The sequence below is a fragment of the Narcine bancroftii genome, chromosome 14 (genome assembly GCF_036971445.1).
Source record: "Narcine bancroftii isolate sNarBan1 chromosome 14, sNarBan1.hap1, whole genome shotgun sequence".
NCBI lineage: Eukaryota > Metazoa > Chordata > Chondrichthyes > Torpediniformes > Narcinidae > Narcine > Narcine bancroftii.
Window position 1 is genome coordinate 2,278,916 of NC_091482.1, and position 26,451 is coordinate 2,305,366.

The 26,451-nt window shown below is 52.3% G+C and overlaps 2 protein-coding genes across 7 annotated transcripts in view; both read left to right on the top strand.

The window, feature by feature from the left end:
- The first annotated feature begins 376 nt into the window (after window positions 1–376).
- rskrb (ribosomal protein S6 kinase related b) lies at window positions 377–17,152 on the top strand. 6 transcript variants are annotated; one of them, XM_069910790.1, is made up of 12 exons: window positions 383–529; window positions 979–1,227; window positions 3,589–3,672; window positions 4,361–4,429; window positions 5,194–5,260; window positions 9,975–10,082; window positions 10,550–10,590; window positions 14,630–14,657; window positions 14,929–15,018; window positions 15,220–15,308; window positions 15,859–15,969; window positions 16,379–17,152. In XM_069910790.1, the coding sequence occupies exons 1-12, from the start codon at window positions 503–505 to the stop codon at window positions 16,586–16,588; spliced, it is 1,173 nt and encodes a 390-aa protein (XP_069766891.1). In that variant the 5' UTR covers window positions 383–502; the 3' UTR covers window positions 16,589–17,152. The 6 variants fall into 6 exon arrangements, with proteins under 6 accessions (XP_069766892.1, XP_069766891.1, XP_069766890.1 ...); XM_069910789.1 differs by having other exon boundaries at window positions 384–529; window positions 5,191–5,260; XM_069910791.1 differs by lacking the exon at window positions 15,859–15,969 and having other exon boundaries at window positions 377–529; window positions 5,191–5,260.
- Window positions 17,153–17,959: 807 nt separating this feature from the next.
- LOC138749452 (bridge-like lipid transfer protein family member 2) overlaps window positions 17,960–26,451 on the top strand; it is a 65,057-nt gene continuing 56,565 nt past the window's right edge. The window contains 3 exon segments of the mRNA XM_069910795.1: window positions 17,960–18,086; window positions 23,689–23,815; window positions 24,863–24,912. Of these exon segments, the coding sequence (XP_069766896.1) occupies window positions 18,013–18,086; window positions 23,689–23,815; window positions 24,863–24,912 (251 nt within the window). The 5' untranslated portion in view covers window positions 17,960–18,012.

A 26,451-nucleotide genomic window follows, 5' to 3' on the forward strand; every position in this document is an offset into this window, starting at 1 on the left:
GGCCCGAGATGCCAGAGTTGGATGTGCTGTCCTGCAGGCTCTCTGACCATGAACCCGAATCGGAATGGGACAATCTATCAGACCCGGGCGATTGGACGCCGCGGAGCAGTGATGTGTCTCCGCTCCCCGCGGGTCTGGGGCAGTCGCTCCGGCAGTAACGAGGAGACGGGGACGTTGCTTCGCTCATGGTCACCGAGAACTTGCCCACGTTAGTATTCTACAGTTTGGAATCCGAGCGCAGAAGCCGGCGCAGCGGTCCTCCAGTATCCCAGGCGGCCACGGGGCGGCGCAGCGGTCCTCCAGCATCCCAGGCGGCCACGGGGCGGCGCAGCGGTCCTCCAGCATCCCAGGCGGCCACGGGGCGGCGCAGCGGTCCTCCAGCATCCCAGGCGGCCACGGGGCGGCGCAGCGGTCCTCCAGCATCCCAGGCGGCCACGGGGCGGCGCAGCGGTCCTCCAGTATCCCAGGCGGCCACGGGGACGCGACGGACTGATTCCCGGCCATGGGAAATGAGCGGAGCGCGTTCCGGGTACTGGAGGGAGGGCAACGAGGGGGATGAGAGACAGACCCTGGGAAGGGGGTAGAGAGGGACCCCAGGGAGGGGGGGTGGCGAGTCCGGGGAAGAGAACCCCGGGGGGGGGGAAAGAAAGAAAGACCTTTGGGGGGGCGAAACGGTGGTTCTGTAACCCTCTCCCTTCCCCCCCCTCTCCCTCTCCCTCCCCTCCCCTGACTTTTCACCTCTTTCCGCTTTGCTCACCTGCATTGGGAACCCCATCCTGCACTCTTCCCAGCCTCTGTGCCCCTCCTCCCCACGAACTTCACCCCCCCCCCCGAACCACCATCCTGCACCCCTCCCAATTCCAACCACAGCTTTCTCTGAACCCGCCAATCTTTGATCAGCCAGGGGACGTTGTTGAGTGTGGGCTCCGTTCCCTGACGCCTTTCACCTCTCTCTCCCCCTCCCGTTCTCTGATGTAGGCCGGTAACCCGTTCTGTGCGCTGGTGCTCGTCTCCAAATGGAAGGGCAGACTATCCAAAGTGGGGGCATCAGTCTCCAGCTGGTGCTCAGGGACCTTCCAGATGACTGGAAAGTGCGTCGGGCAGCGACCGAGAGTGGCTGAGGGTCGTGCTGAGGCCAGAAGCACTGGCTGGCACTTTCCCCGCTCCGTCTCCCTCTTCTTTCCCGTGTTCCCTTACCGATCACGGCATCTGGACGAGGAGTTCCAGGTCACGATTTCAAACTTAATTTCTGCACCATGATCTGGCTAAATGGGGTTGTGCACTTCCCTAGTAAAACAGATATAGAGTTCTGCAGCCCAGAAACAGGCCCATCGTATCCCTGCTGACCACACTTTTAATATATATTGAAAATGTAGACATACACCACAGTGACAGGTCCTTTTGTCCCATGAGCCTGTGTCACCCAACTAAACCCTACAATCCCTGAAGGGTGGGAGGAAACGAGCCCACGCAGACATGGGGAGAGCATGCCAACTCCTGACAGAGAGCGTGGGATTCAAACCCTGGTCACTGATGCTTTAACAGCATTACACTAGCTGCTATGCCAACGATGTCACCCCAAGGAAGAAGGCAAATGCAATTCAGTCTTTCACTTCAAGAGGAATAGAATATAAGAGCAGGAATGTGAGGCTTTATTGGACACTGGTGAATCCTCACTTGGAGAATTGTGAGCAGTTTTGGGCTCCTCATTTAAGGATGTACTGACATTGGAGAGGGTTCAGAGGTTCATGAGGGTGGTTTCAGGAATGAAAGGGATATCATATATGGAGTGTTTGACGGCTCTTGGCCTGAACTCGTTGGAATTTAGGAGAATTGGGGGGGGTGGGTAGAATCTTGTAACATTTTGAATGTTGAACTGTGTGAACAGAGTTGATGGAGAAAGGTTGTTTCCCACGGTGGGAGAGTCTAGGACAAGAGGGCACAACTTCACGATTGAAGGGTGTCCACTTAGAACTGAGATGCGGAGGAATTTCTTCAGCCAGAGGGTGGTGGATCTGTTGCCACAGGCGGTTCTGGAGGCTGGGTCATTGGGTGTATTTAAAGCAGAGATTGATAGGTTCTTGATTAGCCAGAGTATCAAAGGTTATGGGGAGAAGGCCAGGCAGTGGAGCTGAGTGGGGAAATGGATCAGTCAGGCAGTGCCTTTGGTTCATGGATCATTCAGGATTCTGATGATGGAGGGGAAGAAGCTGTCCTTGTGCCACTGAGTGCTCGTCTTTAGGCTCCTGTAACTTTTCCCAATGTGAAGGGGGTATGGCCTGGGTGGTGGGGGTTTTTGAGGATAGAGGCTGCTTTCTTTAGATCTCTATTGTCACTTCAAAGAGAAAAGCCCCAGCTTAATTATCCTTGCCTCAGTGGACAAGTTCTCCAATCCAGACAACATCCTGTACCCTTTCCACTGCTTCCACATCCTTCCTGTAATGAGGCGACCAGCTACATTTCTCATGGTTCTTGGTCAGTGTGAATGAAAATACTCTGCATTTCCAATTCTAGATTGAATTTTTCTTGAGCAGACTAATTGTAGTTGCCGGCTGGGTCACCAGTGAACAGCATCTCACCCTGCCACCTGCAGAAAGGGCATGCCCACCTGAAGCTAGCACTTTAAAATGTGACCTGAATGCTGCCTTGCTTAGTCTGTGTACAGTGCAGCTCCCAGTAATTCACCACACCTTCCCATTTAACGAGATAAAGCAAAGATCTGGAGCAGTGAACTGGGGGTCGGGTGGCATCCATGGAGGGAGATGGATGGTTGGTGTGTCAGGTGAGAAGCCTACAGAAGGACTGAAAGTGGGAAGGGGAGATGGGCAATACACAAGAATTGTGGTGCAGATGTATGTAGTGCTTGTGTATGTAACAACAAACACATCAGTACAGTATCTACTCGCATAATAGTTGAATTTTGGGGATCAATTTTGAGGATAAAAGTTAGGTGGTCAGCTATTACATGTTCACTACTTTTGACTGCGGTAAGTACTTGAGTCATTTGTTGTGACGGGAGATCGGATGGGTGGGAGGCCAGGGTCTGGGTGAGAGCCAGCGGTCATGGCATTGGGATATTGGGCAGCCGGGGACAAAAATAGGAGAGTTTCATGTGGTATCGTGTATTGCGTGCGTACATATAGTAATTAGTAAAAGTGATGAGGTATGGGGCGGAACGAGGTGCACAGAGGCTGGGAGGTGACATGGGACAGAAATGATAGAATCTGGGCCACTGGGTCCAATTAAAACCACAAAGCTGGAGAAGCTCAGCTGGTCAAACCGTGCCCTTTACAGAGCAAAGATTAAAAAAACGCTTCAGGCCTGAGCCCTTCATCAAGGTTCAGGCGCCTGCCTACATTTTGCTCACACCTTGATGAAGAGTTCAGGCCTGAAGCGGTTCTGCATCGTTAGCTTTGCTCTATAAAGGACTGACCTGCAGAGTTTCTCCAGCATTGTGTTTTCACTTTGATCAATGTGTCTGCAGACTTTCATGTTTCACCACTGACTACTGGACCCAGAGTGGTTGTAGTCCCTGCACTGCTCGGCTCAGGTAACTCCCAATCAATGAATGCTTTGCCTCCTTTGTAGGACATCGAGATAATTGCAAAAGGTTCCTTGGGACCCATTCTAAAAGCCCGTCAGAGGATGGATGAGAAGATTTACGCAGTGAAAGTAAGTAAGCACATGGGTAAGAAATGGTTAATCGTAACAGGTCAAAGCTCCCTCCGCACCATCCCATCTCACACTCCTGGTGTCATACACAGAGTGAAGCTCCCTCCGCACCATCCTATCTCACACTCCTAGGATCATACACAGAGTGAAGCTCCCACCCCACCATCCCATCTCACACTCCCGGGGTCAGAGCCAGAGTGAAGCTCCCTCTGCATCGTCCCATCTCACACTCCTGGGGTCAGACCCAGAGTGAAGCTCCCTCCGCACCATCCCATCTCACACTCCTGGGGTCATACACAGAGTGAAGCTCCCTCCGCACCGTCCCATCTCACACTCCCGGGGTCAGACCCAGAGTGAAACTTCTTTAGCCAATATTAACAGCCTTGTTCATTTTCATGCCAAAGCTTTGTGGCACTTATGATAATTTGCCTTTCTCAAACTTGCCCGTTGCAAGGTCCATGGAAGAGATGGATGTGTTGTGAGCAACACTGAACTCTCGAACACAGTGGTTGGAGGGAGAACTGAGGGAATGAGTGGTGAGGTTTGATGTAACCCTGGTTAACACCTGCTTTGCCTGTTGGATGTACTTGCTTTGCCTGTTGCATGTACTTGCTTTGCCTGTTGGATGTACTGTGATAAACAGATCCCTGCTGTGCCCCTGATTGAGCCCCTTTGTTACTGTCCTCAGGTGATGTTGAAAGTGGAGGTCATACGGCAGGGGATCCTGCAACAGTGCAAAGATGGGGTTGTCATCCAGGTACGAATATCTGCCCTCCCCCACCCCATCACCCTTACCCATGTGAACAAACACAAAATTCACGTGAATTATAAATTTTAGACATACAGCCTGGTAGCAGGCCATTTCGGCATACGAGTCCATGCCGCTCAATTACACCCAATTAACCTACACCACTGATATGTTTTGAAGGGTAGGAGGAAACCAGAGTCCCCGGGGAAATTCCACGCAGACACGGGGAGAATGTACAAACTCCTTACAGACAGTGCGGGATTTGAACTTGGGTCACTGGCCATGCCAACCTTGTTAGGAACCAATTTTGTGTCTGAGTTATTCGTACCTCAACCCATTAAGAAGCAGGAGCAGACCAAGTGGCCTCGGAACCCTGCTCCCCCACCCCCAGGAACCCCTAATCTGGGCCACTCTCCTCTTTCTCCTTCCCCCAGCACTCCCCCCTCTTCAAATGGGAGCCAATCACTTGGAATGATGCCAGCTATTGGATTGGGGGAATGGTGGGTGTCCGGGAGTGGGGTGGGGGGAGTTGTGGGGCTTTATGATGTGGCCCATGACAGGCCAGGAGATGAAGTGTCAATTGGTTGGGAACAAGCTGTCCTGTGAATCCCACCCCCCCTCCCCACCCACCCCTTGCTCCAATCTGCACCATATCCCACCCAAAGATCCTGCTGCTGCTTCACCCCAGTGTCTCTCCCCACCCCCCTCGCCTGCCCCCTTCTCTGCCTTGGGACCAGGTTGTGGACATGCTTTCTTCTTCTTCTCCCCAGAAGAACGTTGTCCATCCCTTTGTGCAGGGATTACTGGAATGTTGGCAGACTTCACACCTGCTCCTGATTAGTGAGTTCATGGGCGTGTTGTGGCCACTGGCGTGGTTTTGTGCTGCTGTCTGTGTACTTTAGTTGCCGGTCCCTAGAATAGCGACCCCTCCTGCTCCTCCTACCTCACCACCTGACAGACTGTGTTCTGGAACTTCATTGGATCACGTGGGGTCACTGCTCCACTGGGATGGCAGGAGCAAAGGGAGATATTTAAAACCCAGGAGAGGGTGCAGGTGTAGGAAGACTTGAGGACTTCACTAAATATCGAGACTGGAAAAGCCTCTGTCTGCCTGAAGGCTTTTATACCGAGTGCAGATTCAGATTTCAGATTTATTGTCAGACGTGATATCTTTATCCTGCGGGCCAGGCAGAATTACCACTAATTGGCAGTGCAAAAGATCTTTACTCAATGTACACATGTAAACAAATAAAGAAAAGTGAACAAACTGACTGGAATACAGAGAGGAAAAAAAAAATCAATACAGCATCCTTAAATGGTCCCTGATTGAGTCTGTTGTTGAGGAGTCTGATGGTGGAGGAGGAGCAGCTGTTCCTGAACCTGGTGGTGTGAGTCTTGTGATACCAATAGCTCTTTCCTGATGGGAGTACCGAGAACAGAGTGTGTGCTGGGTGGGGTGGGTCCTTGATGATTGCTGCTGCTCTTCGATGGCAGCGTTCCCTGTAGATGTTCTCAATTGTGGGGAGGGTTTTACCTGTGATGTCCTGGACTATCCCCTTTTGCAGGGTTTTCCGCTCAGGGGTATTGGTGTCCTCATACTAGACCGTGATGCAGCCAGTCAGCACACTTTCTCCCACACCTCTATAGAAATTTGCCAGGGTTTCTGGTGTCATATCAAACCTCCGTAAACTCCTGAGGAAGTAGAGGCGCTGACGTGCTTTCTTCACAATGCCATTAGTGTGTTGGGTCCAGGAAAAATCCTCCAAGATAGTGACTCCCAAGAACTTAAATGTGCTCATTCTCACCAGTGAGAAGGGTTCTCTGCAAGCAGACAGTCAGGTAATCTCAACCGGGGTGGGGGAGGGGGCGGGTCGCGCATGGTGTGATGGCGTAGGCGAGAGACAAGGGAAAATATCGCCCAACAGATTAATGAAAAGCCCGTTTTTACAATAATTTTCTAATCGTATAAATGTTTTCTAAGAGATGATGCTAATGCCAAGACATCCTCTTCCACGGAGACTGGAGCGGTAGTGAGCGCGACCCTCTATGCACATGTGCACTTTCCTGAGTGTTTTTCTCTCTGGGGGAGGGGCCCGCCTAGGACCTGTGGTTGGTGGGGGGGGGTGGGGGGGTCAGTGGGAAGACAGGTTAAACTGGTGGAGGCAGAAGACCTAGGGGCTGGAGTTACTGAAGCTGAAAGCCCTGAAGAAAAACTGGAGTTTAGTGAGGAGGAGGAGGAGGAGGGAGTTGAAGAAATGGTAGGTCTACAGCTCAATATAAAGATTATTTTTCACAGTAATTCCAGGCAATATCACAACAGATACCTTCTGGTTTTCCACCTGCAAATAAATAACTCTAATGTCATGGAGGATGCAGCATTTGTTGAAGTGGATGCGGCCAAACATGCTAAGTTGGTGGACAAAGTACAAGAAAAGACAGGTTATCTCAAGCATTCACCCAGCCGTATAAAAAGCACCATTTACAAAGTGCGGGATTTCAACGTAAAAGATCAATCAGCTCCAAGCCAGGGCAGTGTGAGGTCACTGTGGTGGGGGTCATTCAGGAATCTGATAGCTGTGCGGAAGAAACTGGCTTCAAACCTGTGAGGGCGTGTTGTCACAGTCTCCCCGATGGAGGGAGGAGGAGTGTGTCCAGGCACTGAAACCTACAAGCAGCTTAAACTGTGTACGATCTAAGGAACGTAATGAATTATCAATTATGATATTAAAAACCATGGGCTCGTACTTTTGACTCACGGAGGGATAAAGATTCTGAGGCAAAACATTCCTGGGGAAGAGCTCAGGCCGGAAGAGTTGACTGCCGTTTACCTCCCATGGATGCTGCGCGACCTGCTGAGATTCTCCAGCACGTTGATGTACTGCACTCAACCCCAGCATGAGCAGACTCTCCTGTTTAATTAGGCTGACGCTGGACAACAAGGAATTTGCTTCCTGAACACTTTTGGGTGTATTATAGATGTTGGACAGCATTTTCCCATCATCTACCTTTTTTTTTAGATATAACCTATTTTTGTGATTTCCTGTTTTGTTCATTTCAAACAATGCAGGTGCTATGCAAATGCCATAGATCTGGGTATGCAAATCAGGTCGGATGCTGACAGGCTATAAAGGCAGCTCACCTATACAGAGGCTGTGCATGACATTGAGATCGATTGAACGCACATTGATGCACTTGTTCTCCAGCCAATAGCAGAGTGAGTGGACTTAACAATCCCAGTTATTCAGGAAGATTCAATGCAGCAGAAATGTCTCGTCAATGTCGCAACAGCTGTGAGACCTTATCTTACATTTGTGATGAGTCGACGCTTAAGGCTCAAAGATGCAGCATGACTGCACTTATTGAGAAAGCCTATGAGCTCTACTTCAGTTGGAAAATTGGTGACCAAGACAAACCCTGGGCTCCCCATGTTTGTTGAGCAATAGTGCAGTCAGCCTGAGAGCTTGGCCGTGAGGTACTCTGAAGTTAGTACCATTTGCAGCCCCAGTGATATGGTGAGAAGAGAAGGAGCATGTTCTCCAACTTCAATTTAATAACAAAATGTTTAAATGTAGATGTTCAGCCTGGTAACAGGCCCTTTCGGCCCATGATGCCCAATTCTACCCAATTAACCTACAATGCCCAAAACATTTTGAAGGGTGAGAGGAAACTGGAGACCCCAGAGAAGGTACAAACTCCTTACAGACAGCATAGGATTTGATCCCTGATTTTTTTTTTTTTTTTTTTTTAAATTTTTTATTTTTCACACCATAAATCACAATAGCCATGATATACACTTTTTCTTTTCCACACATTTACAGTGACTTTTTCTCCCTCCCCCCTCCCTCCTCCCAAGCCACCCCCCCATCCCCCCCCCCTCTCATCCATTTTAGTTATACAATCTAGGTTGCATTAATTCAGTTAGACAATGTTGTCATTCAACAAAAATACACCAGAAATTCTACTGAGTCCATTCTTTTCTTCTCTTCTCCTTCCATCAACTTAGGTAATGTTTGTTCCCGGTAGGTTTTCGCTATTGTATTTAATGTAAGGCTCCCATACTTGTTCGAATATTTCAATATTATTTCTTAAACTATATGTTATTTTTTCTAATGGAATACATTTATTCATTTCTATATACCATTGTTGTATTTTCAAATTATCTTCCAATTTCCAGGTTGACATAATACATTTTTTTGCTACAGCTAGGGCTATCTTAACAAATCTTTTTTGTGCATCCTCCAAGTCAATTCCAAATTCTTTATTTTTTATGTTACTTAGGAGAAAGATCTCTGGATTCTTTGGTATATTGTTTTCTGTTATTTTATTTAATATCTGATTGAGATCATCCCAAAATTTTTCTACTCTCTCACATGTCCAGATTGCATGAATTGTTGTTCCCCTTTCTTTTTTACATCGAAAACATCTATCAGATACTGTTGGGTCCCATTTATTTAACTTTTGCGGTGTAATGTATAGTCTGTGTAACCAATTATATTGTATCATACGCAGCCTCGTATTTATTGTATTTCTCATCGTTCCAGAGCATAACTTCTCCCATGTTTCCTTTTTTATCTTTATATTTAAATCTTGTTCCCATTTTTGTTTAGTTTTACCATTTGTTTCCTCATTTTCCTTTTCTTGCAGTTTAATATACATATTTTTTATAAATCTTTTGATTAACATTGTATCTGTAATCACATATTCAAGGTTACTTCCCTCTGGTAAACTCAAGTTGCTTCCTAATTTATCTTTCAAGTAGGATCTCAGTTGGTAATATGCCAGCGCTGTATCTCCCGTTATATTGTACTTATCTCTCATTTGTTCAAAGGATAAGAATCTACTTCCTGAAAAACAATTTTCTATTCTTTTAATCCCTTTTTTTTCCCATTTTCTAAAGGCAAGGTTGTCTATTGTAAAAGGGAGTAGCTTATTTTGCGTCAATATTAGTTTTGGTATTTGGTAATTTATTTTATTTCTTTCTACATGAATCTTCTTCCATATATTGAGGAGATGGTGTAATACTGGAGAAGTTCTATGTTGTACCCCTGATTATTGACGATGTAAAGGTGTCGTGCCAACCGCGCTGCCCACGTGATATAGTAAAATTGAAATGATCTTTGTGCTCCAGCCTCAAGTTGTACATCACAATCCCCAGGTTTATTTTCAGGAAGCAAACCTTTTGGAAAACATTTGTTGTTCAGTGGTCAATTAGTTAGCTTAACGTCTGTAGTGAAGCAGTCGTTCAGGTACGGGTTGTGGATCAGGTTGTGGGGAAGTGGCAGAACAGGAGTTGGGGCAGCATATCAGCTGGGATCCAGGGCCCTGGGTTGATCAGGCCTTCTTCCCACCCAGGGCCCCCAGCCTTCTCCCCACTAACAGGCCCAGAGTTTTTTTCTGGCCTCTGCAATCCTGAGCTCCTGATTTCTCCCCACCAACAGGTCCTGGGTTGTTCTGGCCTTCCTCAAACCCATGGGTCCCAGCCTTCTCCCTCCTGTGGGCCCCAGGTTGATGTTTGCAGTAGGCCTCACTCACACTGATGGCCTTCTCCCTGCAGAGTGTGATTACCAAGGAGCGGGGGATCTTCACCGACTCTGGGTCGAAAGCAAACCCTTGCCAGAGAGCAGGATGCGGGTGTTTGCAGCAGAGCTGGGCTCAATCATAGGTGAGTGTGTAGGCAAGGGCATTGAGGGAGCTCTGCGCTGTGGTGGGGGGGGAAATGGTGAGGGAGCTCCGTGCTGTGGTGGGGCGGTGAGAGAGCTCTGCACTGTGGGGGGATGCTGAGGGACCTCCATGCCATGGAGGGGTGGTGAGGGAGCTCTGCGCTGTGGGGGGGGGGGGGGTGGTGAGGGAGCTCTGCGCTGTGGGGGGGCAGTGAGGGAGCCCCATCCTGTGGGGGGCGGTAGTGAGGGAGCTCCATGCCATGGTGGGAGGGGGTTATTGAGGAATCACTGGTGCTTCAGGAGGTGACTGACGACCACGTTGGTTGATTGAGTCTCCCCAGTGTTCTGAGATCAGTGGTCATCTGTGAAATGACCTTATTGTGTTTTGTGGGATCTTGCTGTGTGCATCTTCCCACAATGCAGCTGTAAGGGGTTGTCTCTGCTAACATTTCGCCATTTGCTTCTACAGGATTCCTACACGATTCTGGAATTATTCACCGTGACGTAAAGGTAGGAGGAGGGGTTCCATCCACGCTGTTTGAGGGTGTGGGTTCTGTACATGCATGTCCAGTACCAGGGGCTCCCCTTCTGCTAAGTGGCTCCCTCTGCCGGGGATGCCCTCCATCTCCTCCGCTAGGGCCCCTCCCCCACTCTCCGCCAGGAGCCACGTGATGGCTGGGGAGGCCATGGGTCAATGGCCAGCTGTAGTGTCACAGTTCAGCCAAGGGAAGGGCTCAAGACATTTAGTGCTGACTGATAGCCCAGACAGTTCTCCATCTCCCCCTGACCACAAACTACTCCAGGTCAATGGCAATGAGCCTGGCAGAGTGGTGCAAAAGAAAAGGAAAAGGAGAAATGCAGTAGTTATTGGGGACTCCATTGTCAGGGGTACAGACAGGAGGTTCTGTGAGCCAGATAAGTATACCCGCATGGTGTGCTGCCTCTCTGGTGCAAGGGTACGAGATATCACAAATCGGGTCCAAAATATTTTGAGAGGAGAGGGAGAGCAGCCTGATGTCTTGGTAGATGTGGGTACAAACGACATTGACAAGAAAAGGGAGGAGGTAATGAAAAGGGATTACAGTGAACTGGGACGAAAGTTGAAAGACAGGAACGCTAGGGTGGTGATCTCGGGATTACTACCTGTTCCAAATCCAAGTGATGAAAAGAATGTAAGGATAAGGAAAATGAACGTGTGGCTGAGGTGCTGGTGTACAAGGCAAGGATTTGGCTTCTTGGATCATTGGGATCTCTTTTGGGGAAGGCATGATCTTTACAAGAAGGACGGGTTGCACCTAAATCCAAAAGGTGTCAACATTTTGGCAAGTATGTTTGGTACAGCAGTGGGGCAAGGTTTAAACTAATTTGGCAGGGGTATGGGAACCAGAGTGATAGGGAAAAAGGAGAAGATAAAGTAATGGCCAGGAAAAGTAAAATAGGAAAAGTAATGATGGGAGGAGAAAGTAAAAAATCAGATGGTGCAGTGAGTTTTCGGGTCAATGATAGTGTTAAGAAAATTACGAAGAAAAATAGTGGGCAGAAAAATCAAAAGAAAAGGTTACAGAAGTCACTAGATAATAAAAGGACAAAGAGCATAAGGGCACTTTATCTGAATGCCTGGAGTATTAGAAATAAGGTTAGTGAACTTGAGGCGCAAATCGGTACCCATGCCTATGATTTGGTAGCCATCACGGAAACATGGCTACAAGGTGACCCTAAATGGGAATTAAACTTTCAAGGGTATCAGGTGGTGCAAAGAGATAGACAGGATGGTAAGGGAGGTGGAGTTGCACTCTTAATCAAAGATGAGCTCCAGGCAGTAGTGAGGAATGATATAAGATCTAAAGAGCATAATGTTGAGTCCATTTGGGTAGAGATAAAGAATAACAAAGGGAAAAAATTATTGGTGGGTGTTATCTATTGCCCACCAAATAACAATAATTTAGTGGCACAGGAAATAAATAGAGAGATAAGTGAGGCATGTAATAATGATATGGCAGTAGTCATGGGGGACTTTAACTTCCACATAGATTGGGAAAATCAAGTTGGTCATGGGAGTCTGGAAGAGGACTTCATAGAATGCAACCGCGATAGCTTTCTTGAACAGCATGTTAAGGAACCCACAAGAGAAAATGCTCTCCTGGATCTAGTGTTGTGCAATGAGATAGATAGAGTAAATGATGTAATAGTCAGAGACCATCTGGGAAATAGCGATCATAGTATGATTGAATTTCTCATTCAGATGGAAGGGGAAATAGACCTAAAACTAATATTTTATGCTTAAACAGGGGTGACTACCAAAGGATGAGGGAGGAATTGGGCAGAGTGGATTGGGAGCACAGGCTAATTGATGAAACAGTTGAGGAACAGTGGAAGATTTTCAAAGAAATATTTTGTAATGCTCAACAAAAATAGATTCCGGTCAGGAAAAAGGGCAGCAAGGGAGGGAATAAAGGAGAGTATAAAATTGAAGGCGCAGGTGTACAAAGCTGCAAAGAGCAGTGGGAAACTGGAAGATTGGGAAAACTTTAAGAGACAACAAGGGGTTAAAAAGCGGGTAATAAGAAATGGGAAAAAGGATTATGAAAGTAAATTGGCACAAAATATAAAAACAAAGTAAAAAAATTTATAAATATATAAAACGGAAGAGGGTGGCCAGAGTTAACATAGGACCCTTGGAGGATGAGAAAGGAAAACTGGTAGCAAAAAATGAGGAAATGGCCGAGACATTAAACAAATATTTTGTGTCAGTCTTCACGGTGGAAGACATGTCCAGCATGCCCAAGTGCAGAGTTAAGGATGCGAATGTTGAGGAGGGCCTTGATAAAATAGTTGTTACAAAGGAAGTAGTGATGGAGAAACTAATGGGACTAAAGCCAGACAATCGCCTGATCCTGATGATATGCATCCAAGGGTTCTGAAGGAAATGGCAGAAGTTATAGTTGATGCATTGGTGGTCATAGACCAAAATTCCTTGGATTCTGGGCAGGTCCCGGCAGACTGGAAGACAGCAAATGTCACGCCACTTTTTAAGAAGGGATGTAGGCAGAAGACTGGAAATTATCGGCCAATTAGCTTGACATCTGTGGTTGGAAAAATGCTTGAAGCCATCATTAAAGATGAAATAGTGAAACTTTTGGAACGCAAGGGTTCAATCAGGCAGACACAGCATGGTTTTAGAAAGGGAAGATCTTGTTTGACAAATTTGTTAGGATTCTTTGAGGATATAATGGGTGCGGTGGATAGAGGGGAACAGGTTGATGTTGTATATTTGGATTTCCAGAAAGTGTTTGATAAGGTGCCGCACAAGAGACTTCTCAGTAAGTTACAGGAAAGTGGAGTCTGGGGAAGTCTATTGGCCTGGATTGAAAATTGGTTGTCTGACAGGAGGCAGAGAGTCGGGATAAATGGGAGTTTTTCAGGTTGGCAGAGAGTGGTAAGTGGGGTGCCGCAGGGGTCAGTGTTTGGCCCACAACTGTTCATCATTTACATTGATGACTTGGAGGAGGGGACAAAATGTGGTGCAGCCAAGTTTGCGGATGACACCAAATTGAGTGGAAGAGCAAATTGTAATGAGGATGTGGAGAGTCTGCAGAGGGATAGAGTTAAGCTGGATGAGTGGGGAAAGGTCTGGCAGATGGAGTACAATGTAAGTAAGTGTGAGGTTATCCACTGGCAAGAAAAATAAAAGAGCTGTATATATTTTAAAGGGTGAAAAACTACAGCATGCTGTTGTGCAGAGGGACTTGGGAGTGCTTGTGCATGAATCGCAAAAAGTTAGGTTGCAGGTGCAGCAGGTTATTAAGAAGGCAAATGGAATGTTGGCCTTCATCGCTAGAGGAATTGAATTCAGGAGTAGGGAGGTAATGTTGCAACTGTATAAGGTAATGGTGAGACCGCACCTGGAGTACTGTGTCCAGTTCTGGTTTCCATATACTGGCTTTGGAGACGGTCCAGAGGAGGTTTACTAGGTTGATCCCTGGGATGAAGGGGTTGACTTATGATGAAAGATTAAATCGTCTAGGATTGTATTCGCTCGAGTTCAGAAGAATGAGAGATCTTATAGAAACATATAGGATTATGAAGGGTATGTTTAGGATAGATGTAGGAAGGCTTTTTGAGCTGGCCGGGGAAACTAAAACGAGAGGACACAGTCTGAAGATTCGGGGGAGCAGATTTAGGACAGAGATGGGTGGGTGGCTTGAAGTTGGGGAGGTGGATGCTGAGGTGTTGGAGCCAGGGCATTGCCACAACCGGGCGAGTAGGGGGAGGAGTTTGATGATGGGGGTACAGGCTCAGTCCGGTTAGCTCACTGCTACTGTCCCACCAACACCGGAGATGAGGGGTGGCTGGAGGGGGTCGGTGTCCACTAACCCCCAAATCCGTTCACCAGGCCAGGGTGCAGATCGGGGTCCCGTGAGATGGGGACGTCCTGAGGACAAAGCCGGAGGTATTAATGTAGCCCCCACCCTGTGGATTTCCCCTTCCCCTCCCCTGGTGGATACCCCCCTTCTTGCATGAATCAGCTGTTAACTTTTGTTTCATACAGATGGAAAATGTTCTTCTCAATGAGCGAGGTAAGATAGAGGTTGACTCTGGATCCCCTCCCTCCTACTTCTCCAACTCCCTCTCCCCCTTACCTGACTCCCCCTCCCTCCCACTTCTACAACCTCTCCCTCTCCTTCTCCAACCCCAACCCCACTCCATCCCCCTCCACTCCCTTCTACCTTTCTGCCCTCCCCTCTTCCTCTTTCCCTCTCTGCCATCCTCCCTTATCCCACATCCCTGTCACCCCTCTCCCCTTCCTCTCCCAACTTCTCTCTGTCTCACTCATTCTCCTTCTCCCAGGCCACATCATGTTGACGGATTTTGGACTGTCACGCAGATTACAGTATGGAGAGAGGGCCCTCACTATCTGTGGAACCATGCAGTACATGGGTGAGCTGGGGATGGCTGTTCTCTGGGCTCGTGGTGGGACAGGGTCTGGGGGGTTTTTGTCGAGAGGTGCAGGGACAAGGAGTGCAGGGATGGAAGGGACTGTCTGGGGATAGATTTTGCTGGATTTTTCCACTGACCTCTCAGCCCTGCTCTCCCACACTCTGGGTTCACTTCTGATGTGTGATCCGGTTCCGTTCACAGCTCCTGAAGTGTTGAGGGGCTCCCCCTACAACCACTCAGCTGACTGGTGGTCCCTTGGAGTACTCCTCTACACGCTGGTCGCTGGCAAGGTACTGATGGTGGGGAGGGGCGGCCGCAACTGGGTTAATATTAGGGTGGGGGAGATGGGGGAAGGCAGCTCTTCCTGGACCCAGGTCAGCCTCACTGTCAACCATCCACCACTAGCAGCGAGGACCCTGAATTGTCATCTGTACCTCTCCTCCCGCTGAAGACTCCCAGTCTGTCCAATAGACCCCCACATCTCTCCTCACTGATCTATCCCTCTGACCGTTCCATCTGTCCCCTCCCTGACACATCCCTGTCCCCTTCAATTCACCCTTCCCCTGACCGTTCCCCCTCTCCAATCGATTTCCCCTTCCTGTCAATATTCTCTGGACAGCTCTGGTCCACCCTTTCCTGGGTGCTAGCCAGGATCACCAGGACACGGGAGACTTGGTGGGGTAAGGACTGGTGGGGACTTGGTCTTGCTGCTCTAATGTCTCTCTGGGTTTCCTTCTTCCACTCCCTGCTCCCACTTCCTCTCTCCCTCCCCACTCCCCTCCTCTGCCACTCCTCTCTCCCCTACCCCTCTCTCTCCTCTCCCTCCCCCCACACCCCCAGTATCCTGTGGACCCTGAGGTTGACCACACCTTGATGTTGAGCAAACTAGAACGTACCCGTGTGGACCCCCCACCGGTCGTCAGTCAGAGCCTGGGCTTCCTTCTCTCTGAGGTATACACCTGCCCCCGAGGTTAACACCCCTCCTAGATCCCACTCCGAGTGTGGTTTTAGGGTGGTATGGGGTGATGGGGAGGGGGTGATCAGGGCTGTGGTAAGGGGATTTAGTGAGGAGGGTGTTCGGGGTGGAGAAGGGGGTTTTGTGGGGTGGGATGTGAAAGGGAGGTTGGTGGGGTTAAGGGGTGGGCAAGTAGACGGGGAGGTAGTGGGGTTTATGGAGCAGGGGTGTTCATGACTGTGGGGTGGGGATGTGATGGGCTGGGGTTGGTGGGGGAAGGTGTATGGGGTTGAGGGATTGGGTAGCAGAGCAAGGGGGAATCGGGGGTAGAATGGGGTGGGTTATGGGAGGGGGATGTTCGGTCTAGGCACCCCCTCACCCCCACCCCCTCTGCATGCTTTGCAGCTGCTCTGTGAGGAACCCCAGCGCCGCCTGCACCGTCTCGATGTCTTCAGCGAGCACCGCTTCTTCCGCGGCCTCTCCTTTGACCCCGAGCTCCTGCAACAGCTGCCCATCGAGGCTCCGGACCCTGGCCACCTCCCACCCCCCGCACTGTACCTCGCCGACTTCGACTGGGAGGCTCTGCGAGACGAGGGGTTACCGCAGGCCGGGTAAAGAAGGTGTTCACTGACTCCTCCTTCCCTTCCCACTCCACAATCTCCCCCATTCACTCCCACTCTCCCTTGCTGACACTCACTCATTCTTGCTCCCTCTCTCCCTACCTCACACCCTGCTCCATCGCTCCCATGCCCAGTCAAATTGACTTCCTTTGTCACTTCCTCCCCTCCCTCACTCCCCTGCTGTCACTTCCTCTCGCTCCCTTCCTCCCTCATTCACTCCCTCTCTCACTCGCTCCCACCCTCCATAGTTACTCTGCATCTTGCCAAGTGTCATTCTGCTCCCACACTGCCTCCATGACTGAGATCCTCCACTCCCTCTGTCACTTCCTCCATGGTGGGGAGAGTCTGTCACTGTGTAACACCAGGGTACAGTACTGGTGGAGACAGGTCTGTCCCTGTGTAACTCCGGGATACAGTACTGGTGGGGACGGGTGTGTCACTGTTTAACACGGGGGTACAGTACTGTTGGGGACAGGTCTGTCACTGTGTAACTGAGCTCCTTCTGAAATGTCAACCTGTTCACAACAGTGGCTGTCAAATAAAGAACCTTCTGGAAGTATTTATTGTGTGTTTATTGGCATCTGTACCACTGATTACAGGTTGTTCCTGGATCCTGGAGACTGCAGGGTGCACAAAGACACTGTCCCCATGGGTGATCAGGGATGGTGCACCCACAGATCAGGCTGGCATGGAAACAGGCCAAACATGAACCATCATTGATAATTATGCCACCACTCCTTCCAAATCTACCCCTCAGCCACACTCTGGGGTGGGATCCAGTTATCAGTGGTTGATTTACCTTCCTTGAGCTCCGGGGAATCCTGTGCAGTTATGGGGTAAAGAATCTCCGGCACCCACAGGCACCTTGTGGTCAGCCTGCACCCTGGTTCCCAGCCCTGTTGTGCTCTCCTCCATTGGAGAGACTGGATGATCACTTTGTTGAGACCCTCAGCTTTGTCTGCTGCAATAGCATGGATCTCCCACTGGCCACCTATTTCATTTCCCTTTCTGTCATGTCTGGCTCATGCACTGCCTGACTGAAACCACCAACAAATTGGAAGAACAGCACCTCATCCTCCAACCAGGTGGCATTAAAGTGGACATCTGTTTGGTAACGGTTCGAACCCCGGCCCCGGTCGCTGCCTCTGCCCGATGCTGTCCTGCCTGGCCCGCAGGAAAAGGGCATCTCGGGGAGGCGGCGGCGGACCCTGCGGCTCAGAGCACACGGGCTGCTGACCACTCGAGTCCACGGCCGTGCCCGCCCCAGAGACCGGATGACGTCATTCGCGTCGACGCGAGCGTCATGGCTGGGCCCCGCCCCTATGTCCCGACGCCGCCGTTTCCGGCCGGGCCGGATGAGGTCACGTCCGGCGGTTCGTGTCACGTCCGGCGGTCCCTGACCCGCCGGCGGCCGGGACCATGGTGCTGATGCTGGGCGCGCTGTCGCTGGCGGCCGCCGGGCTCGCGCTGTTGTTGCTGCTGCTGCTGGGCCGGTGAGTCCCGCGCGTTCCCGCCCCTCGCCACCGCTGCCGCGTAAATTATGTTAATGAGGCAGGCGGGGCCTGATGACATTCGTGAGGGAGCCCCGCGCCGTGGGAGGTGGGGCGAGGGAGCTCCATGCTGTTGGAAGGGGGGCGAGGGTGCCCCGCGCAGTGGGAGGGGTGGCGAGGGAGCTCCGCACTATTGAAAGGGAGGCGAGGGAGCTCCGCACCGTGGGAGGTGGGGTGAGGGAAGGGGGGGGGGGCGAGGACCTCCGCGCTATTGGAAGGGAGGCGAGGGAGCTCCGCACCGTGGGAGGTGGGGTGAGGGAACTCCGTGCTGTTGGAAGGGGGGGCGAGGGACCTCCGCGCTATTGGAAGGGAGGCGAGGGAGCTCCGCACCGTGGGAGGTGGGGCGAGGGAGTTCCTCAACGTGGGAGGTGAGGCGAGGGAGCTCCGCACCGTGAGAGGTGGGGCGAGGGAGCTCCGCACCGTGGGAGGTGGGGCGAGGGAGCTCCGCACCGTGGGAGGTGGGGCGAGGGAGCTCCGCACCGTGGGAGGTGGGGCGAGGGAGCTCCGCACCGTGGGAGGTGGGGGGAGGGAGCTCCGCGCTGTTAGAAAGGGGGGCGAGGGAGCTCCGCGCTGTTAGAAAGGGGGGCGAGGGTGCTCCGCGCTGTTAGAAAGGGGGGCGAGGGAGCTCCGCGCTGTTAGAAAGGGGGGCGAGGGAGCTCCGCGCTGTTAGAAAGGGGGGCGAGGGAGCTCCGCGCTGTTAGAAAGGGGGGCGAGGGAGCTCCGCGCTGTTAGAAAGGGGGGCGAGGGAGCTCCGCGCTGTTAGAAAGGGGGGCGAGGGAGCTCCGCGCTGTTAGAAAGGGGGGCGAGGGAGCTCCGCGCTGTTAGAAAGGGGGGCGAGGGAGCTCCGCGCTGTTAGAAAGGGGGGCGAGGGAGCTCCGCGCTGTTAGAAAGGGGGGCGAGGGAGCTCCGCGCTGTTAGAAAGGGGAGGCGAGGGAGCTCCGCGTTGTTAGAAAGGGGGACGAGGGAGCTTTGTGCCGTGGGAGAGGCTGCGAGGGAGCTCCGCGCAGTGGGACGGACGGCGAGGGAGCTCAATGCGTGGCAGTGTGCCATTGACGAGAGGGTATGTATTCAAGATGAGGAGAGGGCCTCTGAGGGAGGTTTTTTACCCCAGAGGGTGGCTGGAATGTGGGACAGATGATACAGCACTTAGAACCTCCCAGATGAACAGTGAGTGAGGTAGAAGAGTTAGGTAGAAGTGGTCGTGCTGGCAGAAGGGTCAGGATAGAACTGTGTGCGAAAGGACACCAGTTACTTGGGACAATACAGGCCCTTTGCCCCTTGATGTTGTGCCAAAAAAAAATCTAAACCATTCCTACTCCGTAACCCTCCATTTTGCTTACATCCACGTCTCCAAATGTCCATCCCAGCAAGGCATTCCAGGCACCCACTATTCTGTGTGTGTTTAAAAAAAAAACCCTGATGTCTTCCATAAACTTCTCTCCCTTCACTTTGTACACGTCCTCTGGTGTTTGCTATTTCTGCCCCGGGAAAAAGACGATGGCTGTCCGTATTATCTGTGCCTCTCAGAATCTATCAAGTCTCCTCTCATCCTTCTACGTTCCAAAGAGAAAAGTCCCAGCTCTGCTAACTTCATAAGACTTGTTTCCCAATCCAGACAACATACTGGTAAATCTTCTCTTTCCCCCTCCATAACTTGTGTTGAAATCCATCAAAGGCGCCATCTCTCTCCACCTCTGTAACCTTCCTTGATCCGCACAGCCCTCTGATCTGAGTTCTTCCATTTCTGGACTTTTTCTTCCTAAGTGTGATTGCGACATGAATGCTTGGGGCTCAAGATCTGGAATGGTTTTCCACACCCCTCTCCTGAAGCCACACCACGCATCTCATTTTGTTTACCAAGCTTTTGACATCTGTCCTTGAGTTAGCATAGGAGTGAGTTTGATAACTTTCCACTGTGCACATTGAAGTGTTTTACAAAGTGAATGGTTTTAAATTTCAATTGGAAAGTGTGCAAAAGAGATTCACCTGGATGTTGCCAGGACTGGAGGACTTGAGTGAAAGGGAGGGGTTGGATAGGCTGGCTCTTTATTTCCTGAATATAGGAAGGTGGTATGACTTTGAAAATGCTTGGAGAATCATTAGGGGTGTGGATAAAGTGAATACTCAGTTGCTTCCCCGAAGTAGAGGGCAGAGTTTACGGGGAGGGGGGAGATTTATGAGGGTCCTGAGGGGTGACATTTTCACTCTGAGGGTGGTCCATATCTGGAACAAGGTGCCGGAGAAGAAGCAGCACAACGACCACAGGTGTGGACACGAAGGGTTTGAAGGAGATGGATAGGATGCAAACAAGTGGGACTAGCCCAGAATGCTGCGAGGTTGTGTAGAAGATGGGTTGAAGGGCCTGGTCTGTCCTGTGAAGGTTGATGGGTCCAAATGTCACAGAGAGAATTGGAGATGGAAAGATAACTGAAATGTGAAGATGTGGCAGAAATTAATGAATGGATGGTCTGATGTTGGATTCAGCAAAGGCAGGCAATTCATATCCAATGTATCTGTACCCTGGTGTTACAGAGTGACAGACCCCTCCCCACCAGTACTGTACCCCAGTATTACAGTGTGACAGACCCCTCCCCACCAGTACTGTACCCCAGTGTTACACAGTGACAGACCCCTCCCCACCAGTACTGTACCCTGGTGTTACAGAGGGACAGACCCCTCCCCACCAATACTGTACACTGGTGTTACACAGGGACAGACCCCTCCCCACCAGTACTGTACCGTGGTGTTACACGGGGACAGACCTCTCCCCACCAGTACTGTACCCCGGTGTTACAGAGGGACAGACCCCTCCCCACCAGTACTGTACCCCGGTGTTACACAGTGACAGACCCTTCCCCACCAGTACTGTACCCTGGTGTTACAGAGGGACAGACCCCTCCCCACCAGTACTGTACCCTGGTGTTACACAGGGACAGACCCCTCCCCACCAGTACTGTATCCCGGTGTTACAGAGGGACAGACCCCTCCCCACCAGTACTGTACCCAGGTGTTACACAGTGACAGACCCCTCCCCACCAGTACTGTACCCTGGTGTTACAGAGGGATAGACCCCTCCCCACCAGTACTGTACCCTGGTGTTACACAGGGACAGACCCCTCCCCACCAGTACTGTACCGTGGTGTTACACATTGACAGACCTCTCCCCACCAGTACTGTACCCCGGTGTTACAGAGGGACAGACCCCTCCCCACCAGTACTGTACCCCAGTGTTACACAGTGACAGACCCCTCCCCACCAGTACTGTATCCTGGTGTTACACAGGAACAGACCCCTCCCCACCTGTACTGTACCCTGGTGTTACACAGGGACAGACCCCTCCCCACCAGTACTGTACCCCGGTGTTACACAGTGACAGACCCCTCCCCACCAGTAATGTACCCTGGTGTTACACAGGGACAGACCCCTCCCCACCAGGACTGTACCCCGGTGATACACAGTGACAGACCACTCCCCACCAGTACTGTACCCCGGTGATACACAGTGACAGACCTGTCCCCACCAGTACTGTACCCCGGTGATACACAGTGACAGATCTCTCTCCACCAGTACTGTACCCCGGTGATACACAGGGACAGACCAGTCCCCACCAGTACTGTAGCCCAGTATTATTGAGTGACAGACCAGTCCCCACCAGTACTGTAGCCCAGTATTACTGAGTGACAGACCAGTCCCCACCAGTACTGTAGCCCAGTATTACTGAGTGACAGACCAGTCCCCACCAGTACTGTATACTGGTGATACACAGAGACAGACCACTCTCCACCAGTACTGTACCCCGGTGATACACAGTGACAGACCACTCCCCACCAGTACTATACCCCGGTGATACACAGTGACAGACCTGTCCCCACCAGTACTGTACCCCGGTGATACACAGTGACAGATCTGTCTCCACCAGTACTGTACCCCGGTGATACACAGTGACAGACCAGTCCCCACCAGTACTGTACCCCGGTGATACACAGTGACAGACCTGCCCCTGCCTGGGCTGACGCTGGGCCTGCCCCTGCCTGGGCTGACGCTGGGCCTGCCCCTGCCTGGGCTGACGCTGGGCCTGCCCCTGCCTGGGCTGACGCTGGGCCTGCCCCTGCCTGGGCTGACGCTGGGCCTGCCCCTGCCTGGGCTGACGCTGGGCCTGCCCCTGCCTGGGCTGACGCTGGGCCTGCCCCTGCCTGGGCTGACGCTGGGCCTGCCCCTGCCTGGGCTGACGCTGGGCCTGCCCCTGCCTGGGCTGACGCTGGGCCTGCCCCTGCCTGGGCTGACGCTGGGCCTGCCCCTGCCTGGGCTGACGCTGGGCCTGCCCCTGCCTGGGCTGACGCTGGGCCTGCCCCTGCCTGGGCTGACGCTGGGCCTGCCCCTGCCTGGGCTGACGCTGGGCCTGCCCCTGCCTGGGCTGACGCTGGGCCTGCCCCTGCCTGGGCTGACGCTGGGCCTGCCCCTGCCTGGGCTGACGCTGGGCCTGCCCCTGCCTGGGCTGACGCTGGGCCTGCCCCTGCCTGGGCTGACGCTGGGCCTGCCCCTGCCTGGGCTGACGCTGGGCCTGCCCCTGCCTGGGCTGACGCTGGGCCTGCCCCTGCCTGGGCTGACGCTGGGCCTGCCCCTGCCTGGGCTGACGCTGGGCCTGCCCCTGCCTGGGCTGACGCTGGGCCTGCCCCTGCCTGGGCTGACGCTGGGCCTGCCCCTGCCTGGGCTGACGCTGGGCCTGCCCCTGCCTGGGCTGACGCTGGGCCTGCCCCTGCCTGGGCTGACGCTGGGCCTGCCCCTGCCTGGGCTGACGCTGGGCCTGCCCCTGCCTGGGCTGACGCTGGGCCTGCCCCTGCCTGGGCTGACGCTGGGCCTGCCCCTGCCTGGGCTGACGCTGGGCCTGCCCCTGCCTGGGCTGACGCTGGGCCTGCCCCTGCCTGGGCTGACGCTGGGCCTGCCCCTGCCTGGGCTGACGCTGGGCCTGCCCCTGCCTGGGCTGACGCTGGGCCTGCCCCTGCCTGGGCTGACGCTGGGCCTGCCCCTGCCTGGGCTGACGCTGGGCCTGCCCCTGCCTGGGCTGACGCTGGGCCTGCCCCTGCCTGGGCTGACGCTGGGCCTGCCCCTGCCTGGGCTGACGCTGGGCCTGCCCCTGCCTGGGCTGACGCTGGGCCTGCCCCTGCCTGGGCTGACGCTGGGCCTGCCCCTGCCTGGGCTGACGCTGGGCCTGCCCCTGCCTGGGCTGACGCTGGGCCTGCCCCTGCCTGGGCTGACGCTGGGCCTGCCCCTGCCTGGGCTGACGCTGGGCCTGCCCCTGCCTGGGCTGACGCTGGGCCTGCCCCTGCCTGGGCTGACGCTGGGCCTGCCCCTGCCTGGGCTGACGCTGGGCCTGCCCCTGCCTGGGCTGACGCTGGGCCTGCCCCTGCCTGGGCTGACGCTGGGCCTGCCCCTGCCTGGGCTGACGCTGGGCCTGCCCCTGCCTGGGCTGACGCTGGGCCTGCCCCTGCCTGGGCTGACGCTGGGTCTGCCCCTGCCTGAGCTGACTGTCCTTGCCTCCCTACAGCTGGCTTCTGTCCCGTGTTGTTACCCAGCTCCTTCACAGCTGGCTGAACGTGGACCTCAAGATTGGCTCCATCGGGTTCCTGTCGCTCCGCAACATCAGCATTAGCCTTTGCTCACGCTGGACTGTGGTGAGTGTGAACACTGGCCCTAAGTTTGAGTTGCAGCCCTCAGTGTGTCCCTGATTGCGAGCTGTTCCCTCAAGTGTGTCTGTGAGAGTGAGCTGTGCACTCAAGTGTACGTGTGTGTGGGACTGGCCGTGAGGGTGAACAGCAACCTGGAGTGTGTCTGGGTGTGAGCATTGGCCCAATTGAGGGCGCCTGCTCTGGGATCACCATTCTAGTGTACAGTACTGATGGCCGGTGACCATTTCCCCGTGAGGATGCAGTGTCCTCATCACACCCACACAATCAGCAATGCTGCAGGGAAACCAAAGCAGTTCTCTCCTGCAAAGAGTGGGCTCTGACATTTGATCCCAACCCATCTCCTAGGTCAGACAACACATTGCACCATTGACCACCTGTACACCCGCCTGAGAAATACTCTCCCCTCCACGTTTCTGCCTACGAAACACTCTCCTTTCCGCATCCCCACTTGCGTAACACTCTCCTTTCGGCGTTCCCTGCCTGTGTAACCCTCTCACCTCTGCATCCCCACCTGTGTAATACTCTCCTCTCTGTGTTCCCTGCCTATGTAATGCTCTCCCCTCCATGTCCCTGCCTACATAACGCTCTTCCCTCCATGTCCCTGCCTGCATAACACTCTCATCCACATCCCTGCCTGAGTAAAACTTTCCCCTCCATGTACCCTGCCTGCGTAACACTCTCCCCCTGCATTCCTTGTCTGCGTAACACTCTCTGTCCCACATTCCCCGCTTGTGTGACACTCTCCCCTCCTCATTCCCTGGCTGCATAACACTCTCCACTCTGCATCCCCTCCTGTATAACACTCTCCCCTCCAAGTATCTTGCCTGGGTTACACTCTCCTCTCTGCACTCCTGTCTGCTGAACACCTCCGTCTGCATAATGCCATCTTCCCTCAACAGCCAGTGTGCTTTGGTTTGGTTGCCGTTCCCCAGTCCCGAGATTCTCTGCATCCCGTCATTGCATGTGCCATGCAAAGAGTTGGTGTGTGTGTCACTCTGTGAACAACTGCTCTGGAACTTTGCTTCTTTGCAGGAAGTGGACAGAGTCTGGGTCTCCTGCAAGCTGCTGAACCATGAGTTACCGTGAGTATTGCACCCTCCTCACTCCTTCCCATCCCATGTACCCCTCCCCAGATTGGCTGCTCCATCTCGGGCACTTATTATGAACTACATAAGAGTTCGACAGCAAAGACCCACTCATTTATACCGACCGAGGTGCTCATCTGAGCTAGACCCTGCATTCGACCCATCTCCCTCTCAACCTTTCCTATCTGTGGACCTGCCCAAATATCTTTTAAACAGCATAATTGTCCCCACCTCTGGCAGCTCATTCCATGCACCCACCACCCTCCGTGTGAATAAACCTGTCCCTTGCTTCCCCCTTAAATCTTTCCCTCTCACCTTAATTCTGTATATTCCCCTACTCCAGGAAAAAGACAGAAAATTCACAAATGCAGAAACCTCCAACCATTTCCTGTCATCCTCCATTTCTGCAGGGAGAAAAGTCCCTCTCCTTAAAACCCAAACCCTCTAGTCCCCATGACATTCTTGTGTATGTTTTGTGGACCCACTCCAGCTGAATGACACCCATTCTACAGCTGGGCAATCGAAACTGTGCCCAACAATCCAAATGTGGCCTTATTGTCATGAACACGTAACGAAATTCGTTGTTCATTGCAGGCGCACAATAATAGATATAAATTACATTTAAAAATAAATGAGTGCATAAAGAAGAGAAAGTGAGTTAGTGTGTGTGGTTCATTGATCATTCAGGAATCTGATGGCGGAGGGGAAGAAGCTGTCTTGTGTCACTGAGTGCTCGCCTTCAAGGTCCTGTACCTTTTTCCTGGCGGTAACAGAGTGATGAGGGCATGGCCTGGATGGTGTGGATCCTTGAGGATACAGGCTGCTTTCTTATGACGTTATCTCTTGTAGATGTCCTTGATGGAGTGAAGTCTGATGCCCGTGATGTCACGGGCCGAGTTCACAACTCTCTGTAACCTTTTTCTGTCCTGAGCATTGGCACCTCTGTACCAGACAGTGATGCAACCAGCCAGAATCCTCTCCTCGGTACACCTGTAGAAATTTGCAAGAGTCTTTGGTGACCTCACAAAGTATAGCCACTGGCGAGCCTTCTTCGTGATTGCATCAACATGGAGGCCCCAGGACAGTTCCTCAGAGAATTTGAAATTCTTACCCTCTCCACTACTAAACCCTCAATGAGGACTGGTTCGCGTTCTCCTGATTTCCCCCTCCTGAACTCACAATCTTCCATATTTTTGCTAAAATTGAATGCAAGGTTATTGTGACACCACTCGACTCGCTGATCTATTTCCCTCCTGTACACTTCCTTGTTGCCGTCTGTGATTCTCCTGGTGACCGATGTGTCATCGGCAAATTTGTAGATGGCATTTGATATGTGTCTGGCCACACAGTCCAGTAATACGGTACCCCCAACTCCTGCACTCAGTGCCCTGACAGATGAAGGCGAACATATCAAACGCCCTCTTTGTCGCCCTGCTCTGTCAACCTGCCTGTTGAAAGGAAGAGGAATTGAGGGCGAATGTGAACTGCGTAGAAGAGGAAATGAGGCCAGTGTAGATTATAACTGATAGTGTAACA